The following is a 17,665-nucleotide window of genomic DNA, read 5'->3' as shown; positions in this document are numbered from 1 at the left end:
CAACAGTCAGCAAATAACTGACCCAAATTACTGGAGCTATTGTCAGTATGTGACTATATATAGGTACTTACTTCCTAATAATTCTCATTAGTAAATATAAATCCCATCCTGTTCAAAGTGCAGTGATGTGATAACTAGTTTTCACTTTATAGCCGAGTGCCCCTTGTACGTGTTGGTAAGATGGGAACTACAAGGTAAGGATAGAATAAGTGAAGAAGACCTAGCAAACCTCACCTTAGGGGATATTGTTAGGTTCACCACAGAGACTGGTAGGTTTCAGGGGGGACCCTGCCGGGACACCAGTAAAACCTGTGTCTCAAACATGGGGAATAGGGTGGAATGGTCCTTACATAGGACTGATCACCCGTCTGGCAATGGCAGACATCCCCTCATCAAATATAGATATACTTACTTTAATAATAAAATTATTAGTCAGTACTTAGTACTTCAGTATAAGTACATAGCAAAGATATTCAATGCTAGGTACTTTAATTATTTTTCATTTCATTTTAGACTAATGCCAAAGTAGATATTATTCCCGGGAACAGACTCTGGAGATCCACGATAGATGTTCAACTGGTAAAGACAAATTATTTAGATCTAGAGTTTATCAAAAACTTAAACAATCAAGTAAGTTAATAATTTTAAAATATGTTTTACAGATTGTGGTGTGTGTCCATGACCAATTCATATTTATTAACTCTAAAGTAAAATATGAAAAGATACAGCTGTATGAAAGTAGAATCGGACAGTACTACATCTTATGTATGTTTTAAATAAAATGTGCAAACTTTCAAAACTTTACTTATTGTTGCCATTTACTAGTATAAAAGGGAAACAATGCAAATCAAAAAAAGTTACACACCTACCTATATCATTATATTATACTCCTCATAATTACCTAGAAATTACATGCCTAGGATTCTGCTGCATATGTTGTATACGACTAGTCTGGTAAATTATTTATATGAATATACAAAAAACAATGTCTCATTATAATAAAATTGTTTATTTGAGGAATTAGTACAAAAACTTGGCAGTAGATACTGTATTTAGTAATGAAATATAAGAAAATACAAAAAAAAATGTCTGATAAATTATTTAACATGGGCATGGGTTAATCATCACGTCCAAATTACAATGTAGGATTGTGCATATATTTCTATTCAACATTTTATTAAAATCTTGGAGAAAATCTGAAAAAGCAAAACAAGTAGGAATTAATTTACATGTTTAAATAACAAAGTAGAATTTTATTGGGGACTCAGGCTATGCTCTAGAGCCTTGGATGATGACTCCGGATTTAGAAGCTGCACCAAATAGTTCTGCAGAGAAACTGGCACTGCCAAGTAAGAAACTGTGTGGAAAGGGCCAATAGGTACCTCAAAGACACATTTCGCAGCTTGGGGATTGACTGGGTGCTTCATTACAGTCCCGAAAAAGCATCTCCACTTATATATGCCTGCATAACACTTTATAATATTATGCATCATTATAGGCGTGTATTGTAAATATATACTTTAAATAATATTTAAGTTCCCATAACTTATTATTATTGGGCACATTAATGTTTGGTAATATTATAAAATTATATCTTATAATAATGGTTCCTTATAAATCATTGATCCTGCATTTTCACATACAATTTGCCCTACTAATTTGGGTCAACAGTATTGAGCATAATATAATTTGTATATTTCAGAACTCTAATGGAGCAAATGACAGTAAATTTTGTAAATACGAGCGAAGAACGACATCATACATCAAATATGGATCAAACAAGATTGTTAACAGTTGCTCGTCAAAAAAGAGAAAGATTTATAAATACATATTTTAATTAATAAAATTTCTAAATTAACCTTTTCATCCTTTTTAATTTATTTTTGTGTGATAAATGAGCATCCTGCATTCTTCCATCTATACCTACTCTGGAAAATAAATAAATTCTTCACTTGGTTGACTTTACAGCAACATGTATACTATGTATATGTTGCCTGTGGTGCTGCGTCCCCGTGCTGTTGCAGCTTTTTTAATGTCCTGCCACGTCTGCAAATAAAAGAAAAATTATGCAAGACTTGTTTGATGCCAACAACACTAATAAATTTTGCACTTGCTTACTTTACCGCAAAATTGACTTAACTGTTTCCACTGATTGACCGTCCCATCTGGCCCATGCTCCTTCAGTAATGACTAAGATTTGCCACTGGGAGTCTGCCCTTTTGGCTCCTAAGAGTTCCTGTGAATTCCCCAGTGGCAAGGTGTTTGTGGGTTGGCATGAAATCTACCAACATTTGCAATTGTATTTTATTACTTCTTGATCTGAATAAACACAAATTTGTCAACTAATGGGCCATAGAAAAAGGCAAGCACAACTTTAAATAAAATAGTACAAGATCAATAATTGGATATGTAAACAGGATTGGATCTTGATGATTAACGTCTCTGTTTACTTTCACTGTAAAACATTCATTCATTAGGTACGCTTCTAAATCAATAGGTAGTCACTTTTTCAAACATTTTATAATAGAAGACTTACTTTTTAGCACTCATTTTATTTTCTCGAAAGGTAGGTTTTATACCACTTTGAAAAATCCAGAATAAATAATATAAACAAACAGCCGCAGACGAGGAACATTTATAGATAAAAAAAACATTAAAAAACTTAGACAACTAAAACAAAACAGAAAACGAAAAATTTATTTGTCAAAACCATGAGCACAGATTAGAATAATTAATTTGTGACATTTACCGGGGGTTCGTCTTTCCCCTATTATATCCACCGTGGATATATTGTCCACCCGTGTGCCCATGCTCGGGGGGTGGATATAAATGCGTGAGGGGATAAACGTTATATCCTTCCCCCGTGGAGAAAATGTCCCCCGCCCATACTAGCCCTGCAGGACTTTTTCGCAACCTCTGCTACATAAACTGTCTTTATAAAATAATGCTAGGGCTCCATATATGATACCGAAATAACCCAAAGGATTAGAGATATACCTAACAACTCCACGACGATATTTCGTTAAGTATATCGTTTCCATTATAAATCATCTATTCCCAATTTGTAACGTTCTATTATGGTACCTACCTACTTTACTTAATCTCCTTTTCTCAATTAAATAATTCAAATCCTCACCATAGATCATATACTTTTCTTTGATAGTCTAGTAAAGGCCGTCATTCTATTTTCAAAACACTATGAATATATCATCAATGAGTATCCAAACTATGGTTTGTTGATATATTTACAACAAATTGCTTACAGCTTTTAGCAACTATAGGTTTTACGTAAATGAAATATACTTATCTTTAATCTCGTTTGCATCTTGTGGTTTGAATGATGTACGTCCAGACTTTGTAAGAAAGTACTTTCAAGTCATCGACTACAAAAAAAAGAGGTTTTCAATTCAATTGAATATACAAGTGTATAATTTTTTTTTTACCTCAGAGCGTTGTCGTATGTTCGGATGTTTTTTATTTAATTTTACTACATATTATTTATGTATCACCAATAGCTTTCTCAGTGCACGCCGAGGAATGATTTTCATAGGTGATGATGACGATGATGTTGATTTGACAGACTTACTCCGACTAATCATCATCACCATCACTACAACTGTATAGAAAAAAATAGTTTCATTTTAATATAACGATGTTTTTTTTATTTTCTTGGTCAGACTGCCGTATTACACAGAGCCGTAGTTAAAAAAATGGTGTTGCCACTTGAGCACTTTAAGTTTGACTAGGTCTTATATCTGTGTTTGACTGTGTGTGTGCCTAATTCCAAGCTACTTGACAGTTGACACTAGTACATTGTGCTGTTTCGGCATTACGAAAAGCCATAAATCAAAAGTAGAAGAAGACTGTGCGACTGACTAATTACGCTAATTAGAATCATACACTGACGTTTATTATACTCTATCGTACTCTAACAATAGAGGTCGTAGCTTTTCATCGTAGACTGAGTATACTTTTCATAGTCACCTGAGGCACAGACAAGTAAATGTAATAACCATTGCAAGTAAAAAAATCATAGTGACCTCTCAATAAAAGTACTCATTAATCTGTGATCTGAGTCTGTTTCTGTGTGGTGATTGTGATTGGGAGGATTCAAATTGGCTGTACGGTCAATGATCTTTGCCGGTTCTGAAGGGCAAAATTAAAAAAAAGTAAAATCAAATCACTTTCAAATCTAATTTTTCCAAATATTTTGATAAAAATAACCTCGATGAATTGTGATTCTTTAAAACAATAACACATTACTTTGTGAAGTTGAACTGGTCGAGACGCAAATGGTGATGGCTACAGATGTCTTGGAAGTCGGACATGAGGTGCATTCTAAAATATATAAATTTTCGTGCATAGGGAGATCAAGTTAACTGTTACATCTGCAGAATCTTATTTCCTTTGACTTTCAGTTGAGTTTTAACTGAACTTAATTAAAGGCAGTTTAGTTTATAGTGGTCAACAATTTTTCCCGTTCTATACAATACTTTGCAAGAAAGTGGAAACGTACTTAGTAACGATAATGCTATGTGTGCAATAACAAGCACATAACTCGGTAAACGAATACTATGACAATTCGACGGCCGACTGGCGCAGTGGGCAGCGACCCTGCTTTCTGAGTCCTAGGCCGTGGGTTCGACTCCCACAACTGGAAAATGTTTGTGTGATGAACATGATTGTTCTTCAGTGTCTGGGTGTTTATCTGTATATTATAGGTATTTAATGTTTATACAAATATCCAACAGCAATCTTAGTACTCATAACACAAGCTACGCTTGCTTTGGGGCTACATGGCGATGTGTGTATTGTGGCAGTATATTTATTTATTTAATGAGGTTATGCAGTAAGGGATTAAGGCAAACTGTAAGATTAATTGTTATTTGTTAGTACATCATGTCTCACCTCAGGAGCTCCACATTTTTGAGACCCCAAAAATCTCTTCTTATCTTATCTTTATTTTTTAGTACTCCTCTGTTATGACTTTAAAAGATATACTTATTATGGATTATTGTTAATTAAGTTAAGGCTATGCTTCAACTATAATTTGGCAGGCCCCAGTAGTTCTTACAATGCAGTGTGGCTGTGCCATCTTGTCATCTAGATGCCACAGCTAACCTGCCTGTGCACAAGCACAACCAACCACCATCTAATGGTAGGTCTGTCCAACTTCCCAAACATGAAACCTACATGTAAAGACACTGTATGGAGTAACAATAAGTATATTTTAACCACTGTATTGCAAATTAAATATATTAAATTTATCAACCAACCAGGTATTTTTGCAACTGAGCAATGTTTTGCATGGTCGATAATGTATTTTATTTGGGATTGGGTATTGAATCATCAGCTCAAGATCATCAGCTGTAAGATCAATATTTTAACTTAAATTATGCAAATCCCTTTTTAGAAATTTAAATAAATAGATATACTTTCTGTAGCTTCACAATATATTTATAATAATATGGTATTTGTAAGACAAAATATTAATCTCTAAACAGAAAGTTGATATAAACAGTCGCTTACAAAATATGGTCATAAATTTGTGTTATTCAAAAGGTATTTTCAAATTAAAGATGTGTAGTTTAGCACATAGGTGGTACATTGTGAGTGCTCTGCAGAGTCCGGACTCCATGGATGCGGCCACGTTGCACGAGCGATTGGTGGCACACGTGCGGGCGGTCGGCGGGGAAGAGGTGAGGCATCAATATTGTACTTTTTGTTATTGACTAAAATTCTCATAGAGAGAAGCAATGAAGCAGGTGTTGGGTCCTCCTCGTCTTTTTTCATGCAGCGGCGTAGTTTTTAAATAGACTTGGGTAAAAAATAACTTGTATAATAATTTTTAATGAATATACAAAGTGGCCACTCAGATTCTTCTTCTTCTTTGTTCTTTTCCATTTCTTTATTCAAAAAGGTACATATATGGCACTTTTAATGCGTACATTACATGTAAAACATAGAATAACATAAACAAAAACATAGAAGTGAATTGATGTCGATAACTGAATTCGTCAACTTAAAACTAAAGCTACAATGGTTCCAAACACACCCTGGTCTAAGAAGAAGCCCACAACAAACTAAGCCTGTAAGCTATGTTTACACTCATTTTCGTTAATCCATAGCTCCGAGTGTGAGGATTGCGTTTGTTTATGTTGCCACGTTTTATATTCACTGAAAGGTATCGGTATGATCGGCTCCGGTCCTACCACTTTCTCTCAGATTTCTTCGGTCGTAACGGTCTATAGCAAATTAAGCTTAAGAAATATCGTGTGGAAATACGGACGGGAATAATTAAATAACTATGAGCAGCCCGAGGTCTCAGTTTGGGCAAATAAGTAATATATGGGGACTCGCCACTCGTACGGAGCGGTCGCGCGGAGTGAAAGTGTCGTGTGGCGCAGGAGCCGCGCGCCAGCGTGTGGGGCGAGCACTCGTACGCGCGCCCGCGCGCCGCGCCGCTCTGCGCGCAGCTGCGGGTGCTGCTCGAGCCCGCGCCCGCGCCGCCCGCGCGCCTCGACGTGCTGGCGCCGCCCGCGAGCCCGCCCGCGCCGCCCGCCGACAGCTGCAGCGACGACGACGACTCCGACGAAGACGACGACGACGACGACTCGGAGTGGGAGGAGAGCCTGCGCGCCGCGGCGCCGGGCCCCGCGCACGCGCGGCTGGCGCGCGCCGTCGTGGACGCGCTGCGGGCGCTGCGGCTGGAGCGCGCGGCGGGCGGGCGCGCGGCGGGGCGCCGGGCGCGGCGCGAGGGCGCGGCGGCGGCGGCGCGGCGGCTGCGGCGCGCGCTGGCCCCGCACTGGGGCGGCGCGGCGGCGTGGCTGCTGTGCGCGCTGCCGCCGCGCCTGCCGCGCGCGCTGCGGCGCCTGCTGGGCGAGGCGCTGCGGGAGCTGCTGCGCGCGGCGCCGGGCCTGGCCGCGCGCCTGCCGCCGCAGCCCGCGCCGCGCGCGGAGCCGCTGGACGCGGTCGGAGGTACGCGCTCGCTTTCCAATAGTGTCACATAGTGTTCCACTGGGCGGCATTTTGGGCCCCTTATTATTCTTAATTTTCGTAAATGACGTGCCGAATTTGACCCATCGTCCTTGTGTCGTGTTCGCAGATGATGCGACGACTCTCACTGTAAATAAATTTGTCACTACACTAGAATATGAAAAACAAATAATTTAATAACATCAATACACTTTACTCGGCTGAAGCCTGTAAATTTACAATAAACAAACAATTTACTACCTACGAAACAAACCGACGGCTATAATTCCTAAATATTTGCCTAAGAACGTTCGCAGAATACCATTGTTTTTTTTGTGATCTATCCGAAGCATTCGATTGTGGTTATCATAAAACCTTGCTTTTTAAACCAGCCAACTATGGTATCTAATACGTAGCACTTAATTTGGTCGCCTCATATCTCAGTGCCGGAACCGTAGTCTCAGGGGTCGTCTACGTCAATGGGTGTTCCACGGGGTTCAATTTTGGGTCCTTTTATATTTTTAGTGAATATAAATGATCTACCACCCCATGTCAGTGAAACTTGTGACATTGTACTGTTTGGAGATTATACATCTCTAAATTTTAAAACTTATAGAGGTAGAAATAACTCTGACGATGTAAGTCGTGCTATGTCGCATGTGTCGTGATGAAAAAACTAAGTGTGTTGAAATATTTTACCAAATGTAAAGAAAGTTAATAAAAATATAATAATAAATGGAGAATCACTAAAAATTTAAGATTCTACAATTTTTCAGGGCATGAATGACCTTAGACTGTAAGTTTCAGATATATTCAATAGCAGGTAAACTAAGCTCGGCTGCCTACGCTGTCAGAAATATTTGACAGTTTACTGACGTAGAAACTGCAAGACTTGTTTACTATGCGTACTTTCATAGTGTGATGTCTTACGGGATCTTATAATGGGGCAAAGCTGCTGATATTGAAACTATATACATATTGCAGAAAAGAACTGTACGGTCAATATATAAACTTAAATTTCGTGAATCCCTCCGTGAAAAGTTTAAAGAAATAGGTATACTTAAGGTAGTCTCACAATATATTTATAACAATATACTTAGTATTTGTAAAACAAAAGATTAATCTTTATACACAAAAAGTGGATATAAACAACCGCCTTACTCGAATTGGACATAAGTGAGTGACATCTGCATATCGTTTGCGAAAGGCGCAGAAGTCATTTGTGGGATCGAGTATGCTTTTATAATATGATTCCCAAGGTAAATTAGGACCTGTCAATGCATAAGTTTAAACGATGTTTCAACACATCATTTAAACTTATGCATTGACACATTTAATAAATCGTGGTTACTATACTTACGAATTTCTTAACGACAAGGTTGCTCGGAAGCAGGATTCGCTCTCATTTCTCACAAGATAGAAAATTCGCTATTTATATATTTTTTCATTGTAAACTGTAAAATGATGTTGGAAAAGAGCAATCTGCTGAGTTTCTTGGCGGAACCGGTGGTGGAGTCTCTACAAACAGACTGACTCGACGTTTCTAAAGTATTTATAAACTGGGCCTACTTGAAATAAATGAATGTTGACTCATAACTGAAAACTATTAATACAAGATTGGTTGATTGGTGACTTCGTGTGCACCCTGGGGAACACCCTCGACGATGGAGGTAAAAAAAAGAAGGTCGGTTACAAAAGATCTAAAATGTGAGATTATTCGGAATGTGAATCGGAAACATTAAAAACGTCCTCGCATACGTTTACACACACATCGCACGCCCCCCGAGAAGGGATCGGGCGCAAATGACGCGGGGTACTCCGGCAGAGGCGCGACCGGCGTCGGCGCCGGGCCCGTGGCTGGCGCTGGCGCCGGGCGGCGGCGAGCTGGCCGAGCGCTGGGCGCGGCGCCTGGGCGCGCGCCTGCACGTGCGGCGCCTGGGCGGGCCCGCGCCCGGCCGCGCGCCGCCCGAGCGCTGGTGCTTCGCGCGGGCGCTGGAGGCGCGCGCGGCGCTGGGCGGCGTGCTGGCGGCGGCGGGCGCGCGGCCCGTGCTGCTGGGCGGCGCGGGCGCGGGCGCGGCGCTGGGCGCGTGGCTGGCGGCGGGCGCGGCGCCGGGCGTGCGCGCGCTGCTGCTGCTGGCGCCGCCGCTGCTGTCGGCGGAGGGCGCGGCGGAGGGCGCGCTGGCGGACGTGCGGGTGCCGCTGCTGGCGGTGCTGGGCGGCGCGGGCGCGGCGGGGCGCGGCGCGGCGGGCGCGCTGGCGGCGGGCGCGGGCGCGCGGCGCGTGCTGCTGCTGGGCGGCGCGGACGACGCGCTGCGGCTGCCGCGCCGCGCGCGCCGGCGCCTGGCGCTGCCGCAGGAGGCGCTGGACGCGGCCGTGGCGGTGAGTGCGGATTCCTCTGGAAGTGTTTCGGTGCCCGATAGGTGCTATATTTAAATCTGGCAATAAAAATGATCTAACCGGGGCAATCGATAGCGTTAAACGTAAAACCTTATTATTTTAACTGAGCCCCTACCGCATCCAACGTGATGCACTTGATTTGATTGCCTCTTATCTGAGTGATAGCACACAAAAGGTATGCATAAAAAGCAAAAAGTCTCGGGGTACATCGACCTCGATGGGTGTCCCGCGAGGCGTAATTCTGGGTCCTTTTCTATTTTTGGTGTACATAAATGATCTCCAACACCGTGTCGGTAATACTTACTTGACATTGTGCCGTTTGCAGATGATACATCTTTAATTTTCAAGACTGACTGAAGTAAAGACAATTCTGACGATGTAAGCCGTGCTATGTCGCATGTATCTCACTAGTTTACTGTTAATCGGTCAGTTTTTAACGCAAAGAAAAAAAAAGTGTAAGGAATTTATGTTACCAAATGTAAATCAAGTTCATGAAAAAGTAATGATAAATAGAGAATCATTAAAAATGCAGAACTGCACAGTTTTTCTAGGAGTTCGTTCCTTGGATTGTAAGATACAGCTGGTAGTTCAGCTTAGCTGTTAATGCTGTCAGAAGAATGAGACAGTTAACAGATACAGGTAGACAGATAACAGACTTGCTATGAGGGAGGGTGATATAGAAACTATATTTATACTACTGAAAAGAGCTGTGTGATCGATATATAAACTTAGATCACGCGAATCCCTTCGTGCCAAATTGAAAAAAAATAGGTATACTTACAGTAGCCACGCAAAATATTTATGATAAAATATTTTTTATTAAACAAAACACAAGTAATTATTAACAAAAGTCGATATAAACAATCGACATACTAGAAACAGACATTAATTAGTAATATCTGCATAGAAAAGCACAGAAATCCTTAGTGGGGATCTTTTTTTTTTTTTTTTTATTAAAACAAACAGCTATACATTTTACACAGTTACAAAATTAAATAAGAAAATTCCAATAAGCAAGTTTAGTTGCCACAAATTTATTGATCGGGTAGATGTGCTTAATTAGCTCGCGTTCAACAGTCAGGTAAGGTTTGCTTCCGAAAGCAGGACACGACTTCGACACATTTCTTGATTTCGGACCGAAACCTCTCGAAAAGAATATGTCAATATGTTTGTATTTATTGTTATATCTATCGCATGACCTTTACAAAATGATACCGAAGGGAATATTGGATCTACCTTTACCTAAGTTTAAACAATATATTAAAATACATTTGACCAATCGTGGTTACTACACGATTGGTGAATTCCTTATTCCTCCAAGGCCGCTCGGAAGCGGGCCACTCCGCTCTCATCTCTCACAAAACAGAAAAATTCTAAAGGTTTTTAATCTTATAAAATGATGTTGGAATAGAGCACTCGCTGAGTTTCTTGGCGGCTCTTCTCAGTGGAATCCGCCTTCCGTGCCGGTGGTAGAGTCACTACAAACAGACTGACTTGACGTTTCAACGGTGTTTTTGAGTAAATTTTGAGTAAAGATTGAACAGCAGAGTAGTTTTGCCGATGAGCCACTGGGCCCGTGTCCGCAGGAGGAGTGCGCGCGCTGGGCCCGCGACGCCGTGCGCGCGCCGCGCCGCGCCGAGCCCGCGCCGCGTACGTACTCGCACGCCATGCATTACGCAAACCTAAGTATAATCGATTCTCACTAGGCAACTCGTATCACCCAACCTGTCTGTGGCTCTTGCCACGAGTATTGGTTGGTTCTTGGTATTTTCCGTTGGTACACTCATATTTTTTATTTTTTTAAATCTGTCAAGTGGCAGTTTAAGAGTCCCCTTACGCCTGACGTAAGACGTATTAGACATCACGTAAAAGTTCTTTTGTCTAGGAATCACCGAAATCACGTAAATCATCCAGGCATCCGATTGTGGTTCGGTGAAAACCTACGTTTAGTGACAACTGACATTGATCTCGCTTCCAAAAAACGACGATAGACTATAGTCTATAGACGATAGACTATAGTCTATCGTATCGAACGTTTGGTCTAAGGGTATACTTTCAGGCCAAAAGTCCGCAGCTAGAAACCCGCCTCTGCACCAGACCTTGAGTACCCTACATAAGAGCTAAAACACCTCGCTAAAGTAGTACGATGGTTTGAGACCAGTATTTTAGTTCTGAACGAAAAAAAACTAAGTGCTTAAAACTCGCGGTACCGAATGTTTAACAAGTAAAAACCATTGTACAACTTAATAAAGAGAAATTGGATCTTTAGTGTACACGACAATATTTGTAGGTATTACGTTAGATGCTAGACTTCAATGGGGCCCACATATAAACAATTTACCGAACAGAGTTAGTTAGCTCTGCAGCAAACGCGGTTAAGAAGTTACATCGGATGGCAGATAGTCACTAGCTGCCAGGCTTGTGTATAGCATAACATTATGGGCTAATGCTGCTAATATTGATTGTGTTTTAAATATAGCAAAATTTTCAAAGAAAGGGGACTGTCGCGAATATTAATATTAGAAGTCAAAATAAAATTGTAGTGCAGCGTACTAGGCTACATGAAATCAGTAAATTATTTAAGGGTCGTTGTCTTATTTTATAACAAATTACCAGATTACATCCTTGAGATGTCTCTCAATGAGTACAAAGTTTACGTAAGCTTTAAAAATCCTACTATAATATGAAGGATTTCATGTATGATAAAAAGCAACATAATTGAATTTGAATAATACATAAAGTAACTCCTAAGGATTGCCTGTAATGACCCTCCTCGCCCATGCAGGCGCGGCGAGCGGCGTGGCGAGCGGCGCGGATTCTGACGAGCGGCGCGCGCACGGGTGAGTACCGGGAGAACGAGCATTAGTACGTAGGTGTCGCGGACTACCACTAACACCAGTGCTCATGTTACAGTTGAAGAACAATAGAGCGATGAAAATCCCGATTAGCGCACTGCACAAGCTCGCAAAGTGCCATCTAGTGGCAATACGGTTTCTCGGAATTGTAGCTCTTTTTGTGTAGCTAGCAGTCAACGTTATATTATAACGGCGATATTTGTTGTTTCAGCGCAAACCGTGCCGTCGAGATAGTGGGTGAGTGCTGCCGCCCGTGTTATTTCGGCATGCGAAATATTCTTTGTCCCGATTCTACCTTTGTGCCAAATTTGATCAAGATCGGCAACGGTCGAGCCGAACACAGATAATAATTAACAGACCGACAGACACACTTTCGCTACCTACACTACCCACGACGAGTACTCGCGCACTACGGCGCGGTCGCGGGCGCCCCGGGCCTCCGGCGAGGCGGTTTTCAGAAGTCGTGCGTATCCGCTCAGTGCAACCGCAGTCGGGCAGTCGCTCACGTGCCGTGCCCGCAGACGCACGCGTGGTGGCGCGCGCGCTGGGCGCCGCCGACATCCTGCGCCTGCCCATCGTGTTCGCGGACGACGAGCCCGCCGCGCCGCCCGCGGACGGCGACGCGGGCGGCGCGCTCTCCGTCACCGGCGGCCAGCCGCGGGTGAGTGCGCTTCCGAAGTCATTCATATTGATATTTGCACAAAGTTCGAAGAAATGGAGAAAAGAGAATATTTAAAAATTACTATTAGTACTATAATAAAGATCTAGTAACATCAGATCAAACTTAATTCGTAGATGCCTTATATTAATGCTAAAGTTATTGTAATTTAAGCATCGATTACTTATGCCTAAATTTATTTATCGTAACGTTAACGAGCAATTCTTTTATTTAAAAAAAAAAACTACATATATCTTTGATAGGTTTTCTTAAGTTACATCTTTTGTTTATACATCAATTAATTGAGAGCAAAAAAAAAAAATTTGAATAATATTAAAACAATTGCATATAATGTGATGTACAGTTGTTTTCTTAATTTGAAAATATTTCTTTTTAAATGAAATGACGTATAAACCAGCCAGCAACCTTACATGATACTGATATCCAACCTTTTTTGTGTTCCGCTAAATATGCCGGTGTGTGTAGTTAAATCTGGCGAGACCAAATAGCGAAGGAATGTCTACAATTTTTCAAATTTACTTTTGTGAGGTCTTTATTGTGTTTGTGATTATTTATGTACATAATTATAATTGTTGATAACATCCTAAAGGTTTTTTTATAGTAATAAATGATGGACCAAGCTGTGGTAACCTAATGGTTAGTGAAAAACCATAATTTGTTAAATAAACAGAGGAACACTTTGAATGCCATGCAAGGAACACATCCTATGAAATGACACCCTTCGGACTGGAACGCAGCTTAGCAGCTTAAATAGGCTTGGGGGTAGTAGGGACTTTCCTGGACAAGTAGGAGGGACATCTTTAGTGCTAAAACACATATCTATATATATATAAATGTTATGTTGGTTTGTGTACGCTTCAAAAACTCAAAAAGTTCTGCAATGATCGGGCTGAAATTGTAGCATGATATATGCATCAAGGATTGTTTTTATCTATTTTTTTTCTCGACCATTCAATCACAATGTGCCACGAAGCGAAGCGTGGCAGGATACAACTACTCTATATATATATATATATATATATATATATATATTATATTTATATGCATCACTTCCTCTCTTCTTGATCTATGTTTTACACCTTTAAGGAAGATAAAGCGGCCATATTGTTAACAGTTTACATAAACTTTGTAAGTCAATTTTTTCAACACTTGTGCTTTACTCCAAATATGATGTCACGGGTATGGGTATACAACGTGGAAAGTTTTTCAGAATTAAATATCATGCTTTTTGTAGGCAGTTCTTTGTTTTTGGTAGGTTGCTTATTGAGAAGGAACTGCTTTATTTTCATCGCTTAATCCCCCCGAGCCTTCTCCGCCCCCGCCTTCTCCGCCCCCACCCGCCTGAGCAGCAGCTTGTTGCAGCTGACGCGCGTGCTGCTAGCCAAGCGTGCACCGCCGGCCCCGCGCGCCCCGTGCGCCCTGTCCGCCCCGTCCGCCCCGTCCGCCCCGTCCGCCCCGCGCGCGCGCGGCCGCCCGCCCCCCCCGCGCCCCGCGCTGCTCAAGCGGCGCGCGCAGCCGTAGGCCGGGCGCTGCGGCGGGGCCGAGCATGCTCGCCAGCATGAGACGCTGTTCTGCGAGCACTACGTTTAAGAATAAATATTTTATAAAATTACACGTATTGTTTTATTTATCTTTCATAGCTATTTCCATTTTATTTTTCTACTATAGCCATCGTCCGTATTTTCTAGGATTTGAAAAAAATATCTAGCTAACGTTGTTTTCGAAAATGAAGAATAAAGTGGAAAACGAACCGTGTGCCTGCTGTTATTAGAACCCGATTGTAGCTCCACCTAGCGGTAGCAATTGTGCATCCGAATTATCCAGAGACCCTCTTAAACGAGCGTCTGCGTCCACTTCACATAACTGTGGCAAATTCAGTTACACGGCTGTAACTGAATTCGACGCTGGGCTTATGGGGCGCGGCTATCGTGAGTGCTGGAACAACGAGTTCTTTTTCAATGAAAACTAGTGGCGGCATCTCTTGGTCTCCTCCCATCGGAGCACATCACAGAGGACGCCTGTGCGCTAATTGCGAATCCAAGTTATTAATGCTACCTGTCGATAGATGGTGCAAATCCACTGTCCCGGCCGCCCCGCAGGGCGCCGGCGCTGAGGAGCCAAGGTGTGATGCGCGTTGGACTGCTACTTCTCCGTTGCATTGCAGCATCACGAGGACGACATGTCGCCGTGCACAGGGTTTGCACACGACGGCTCTATGTCGTCGATATAAATCTTGAAATTTAATATTTACAAGAGGTGTGTGGTGATTAGCAGGAGAATCAGAGACAGAACTCTTACTTCAGAAACCCTGTTTTAACTCGCAATCTAAGAGGGGTTGGAATGAATCGGACGAATTCATCGTTACCATCTATAAGGTCTATAAAGAACTAGAAGTAAGCTACGATCAAAGTAAGGGGTCACGTGCTATAAAAACAAGTTTAGAGTGCCATATATTATGTCCGCTTTCTAAACTTCAATAGGGCCGTCATGTAAATAATTTATCGAACAGGCTTAGTTCTGCCACCCATGCAGTGAAGATGATACGCCACATAACGGACATAAACTGCCCCGAACTGGTAAGCGCAGCGTTGGTCGGCCCCCAACGAGGTGGACAGACGACATGAAGCGCGTCGCAGGTAGCCGCTGGATCCAAGCGGCTCAGAACCGTGGAACTTGGAACTCCCTACAAAAGACCTATGTCCAACAGTGGACGTCTGTCCGTTGATGTGATGATGATGATGATGTTGAATGCTGCTGATATTGGCAGTATTTTCGTGTTGCAGAAGAGGGCTGTTCGTGCGATTTATAAAATGGGCTCGAGAGAGTCATTACAAGATAAATTTAATGATGTTAAGATAATGACAGTTTTTTGCCAATACATATTTGAAAATTTAATGTATGTTCACAAAAATATATCTAAATTTAAGAGAAAATGTGACTGCAATAATTTGAACATTAGAAGCAAAAATAAACTTTCAGTGCAATATACTAGACTACATAAAAAAAGTAGTTCATTTAAAGGAAATTGTATACAGTTTTACAATAAATTAACAGTTGATATTTTGGAGATGTCTCTGAAAAGTTCAAAGTTTGTATTAAACGTAAGCTTATAGAAAAGTCCTATTATAGTATTAAGGACAACGTCAACGATAAAAATGCTTGGGTGTAAGTTATTACACTAACCAGGTTGCTTCTTTAATAGTTTTTAAATGACAATGTGAGATGGTTATAACAAAAATAAATAGCAACCGGCTAAGTTTGTTGTGGGCTTCTTCTTTGAGACCAGGCCGCGTTTGGAACCCTCGGAGCTTTAGTTTTAAGTTGACGAATTTATTTATCGCCATCAACTCACTCCTATGTCATATTTTACATGAAATGTACGCATCAAAAGTGCCATCATTACTTTCTTTAACGGTGAAGGAAAACTTCTTAAAACGAGCATGCCTGAGAATTGTTCAGTTTTTTTAACGGCGTGTGAAGTGGACTACTAAGGCATGAACCCTTCTCATTCTTGCAGGAGACCCGTGTCCGCTAAAGGACAAATTTAGTGATTGCTTATAGGGAGGTATTGGCTTACCTCTTCGAATTTTAACTCAAGTTAAGTAATCTAGATACGAATCTTTGTTAGTAAATATTAGAAACAAAGTAGCACTATATGCTCGCCAAAGTCGATAAAACTGTTATAAACACAACGGTGACACCTACTTATGATTAGTGAGCCGCGAATGCCTCAGCCTCGTAGTTTGTTCGTGCAGCACACAAAATACCTGAGAAGACACGAGTGGCCACTAGTAAATATCGTAAGGCAAACAGAATGGCACCTGGTGTTACAAAAAACTCTGACACGGTCATAAATAATACATTAGAAGCAATAGCGCACGCCGAAGGTCTCATTACCGAGATCGTTAATGAAATCAAAGCATGCCCTATCAACCATCTTGTTCTGACCGACGTTGGTAAACAAAATGGCGTAAGCGGAAAGGAGTATCAATTTAAGATACAAATAACGAAGTTGGATAAAAGGCAGCCACGATTAGTTACCAGGCCAAAAGTGTTGAAGAATATCGTATGATCGAGGGAATATTTGTATGACCGACTTTACGACACAACGTGTCCAAGGGTGGTGAGTGTTACATTGTAACTATTTTGTAACTTAGAATGTTTAAGGGTAACAAGAAACAATATTTTTGATTTGTGGACTTCAGTATATTATATTTTATATAGTGATAATACTAACATATATAAAGATTTCTTGAGTGAGCTTTTTAATTAATGGACGTGTGCTTTGTTATTAAATAGTATAAGAAGATGGCCGAAATAGTATAATACTTTATATACCGTCAAGTTTCTTTTAACTTTGCTTTGCCGATTCGACCCATGACTTGCATAAACGCATGGGCTGTTTTGTTCATATATTCTACTTATCTAAACTAAATGATAAACTAAAATATCTATAAACAAGAATAACCTACGTAATTACTAAACCTAAAAAGCCTTAGCTAAGGTTATATTTATAGGTTATATAGGCTCTAGGCTGCCTGGTAGACTTGATAAACCTTTTTGATATTACGTTTAATTTTTCTTATTTTCTACTTGTTTTAATTTTATAACTGTATTAGCGGACCCGCGCGACTTCGTCCGCGAATGAGTCAACTTCAAAAAGTTGTCTTATGTTGTCGCGGACTGTTTTATAGAACATTAGAGAAACAGCTCCGATGTACTTACTTCATATTTCCGTCGTTTGGCTCAACGTTTACTG

The 17,665-nt window shown here is 41.1% G+C and overlaps 2 protein-coding genes across 2 annotated transcripts; both read left to right on the top strand.

Moving 5' to 3' along the window:
• Positions 1-3,844: 3,844 nt before the first annotated feature.
• On the top strand, positions 3,845-7,010 carry LOC120631721. The gene is made up of 3 exons (XM_039901403.1): positions 3,845-4,331; positions 5,625-5,699; positions 6,408-7,010. Exons 1-3 carry the CDS (start codon positions 4,293-4,295, stop codon positions 7,008-7,010), a joined length of 717 nt encoding a protein of 238 aa, XP_039757337.1. The 5' UTR covers positions 3,845-4,292.
• Positions 7,011-12,029: 5,019 nt separating this feature from the next.
• Positions 12,030-14,427, top strand: LOC120631720 (translation initiation factor IF-2-like). Its single transcript, XM_039901402.1, has 4 exons — positions 12,030-12,212; positions 12,439-12,464; positions 12,707-12,888; positions 14,269-14,427. Exons 1-4 carry the CDS (start codon positions 12,136-12,138, stop codon positions 14,425-14,427), a joined length of 444 nt encoding a protein of 147 aa, XP_039757336.1. The 5' UTR covers positions 12,030-12,135.
• Positions 14,428-17,665: the final 3,238 nt, after the last annotated feature.

Source organism: Pararge aegeria, chromosome 18, assembly GCF_905163445.1.
Source record: "Pararge aegeria chromosome 18, ilParAegt1.1, whole genome shotgun sequence".
NCBI lineage: Eukaryota > Metazoa > Arthropoda > Insecta > Lepidoptera > Nymphalidae > Pararge > Pararge aegeria.
The sequence above is the reverse complement of the archived record's forward strand: the minus strand, read 5'-3'. Positions and strand labels throughout refer to the sequence as shown.

Bases quoted from the DNA above. Each gene is read 5' to 3' on its own strand.
- LOC120631720 (XM_039901402.1), top strand. From the start codon at position 12,136: ATGACCCTCCTCGCCCATGCAGGCGCGGCGAGCGGCGTGGCGAGCGGC. The intron at 12,465-12,706 runs GTGAGTGCTGCC...GTATCCGCTCAG, and splicing joins CCGTGCCGTCGAGATAGTGG to TGCAACCGCAGTCGGGCAGT. The intron at 12,889-14,268 runs GTGAGTGCGCTT...AGCTTGTTGCAG, and splicing joins TCACCGGCGGCCAGCCGCGG to CTGACGCGCGTGCTGCTAGC.
- LOC120631721 (XM_039901403.1), top strand. From the start codon at position 4,293: ATGGTGATGGCTACAGATGTCTTGGAAGTCGGACATGAG. The intron at 4,332-5,624 runs GTGCATTCTAAA...AGTGCTCTGCAG, and splicing joins TCTTGGAAGTCGGACATGAG to AGTCCGGACTCCATGGATGC. The intron at 5,700-6,407 runs GTGAGGCATCAA...CGTGTGGCGCAG, and splicing joins GGGCGGTCGGCGGGGAAGAG to GAGCCGCGCGCCAGCGTGTG.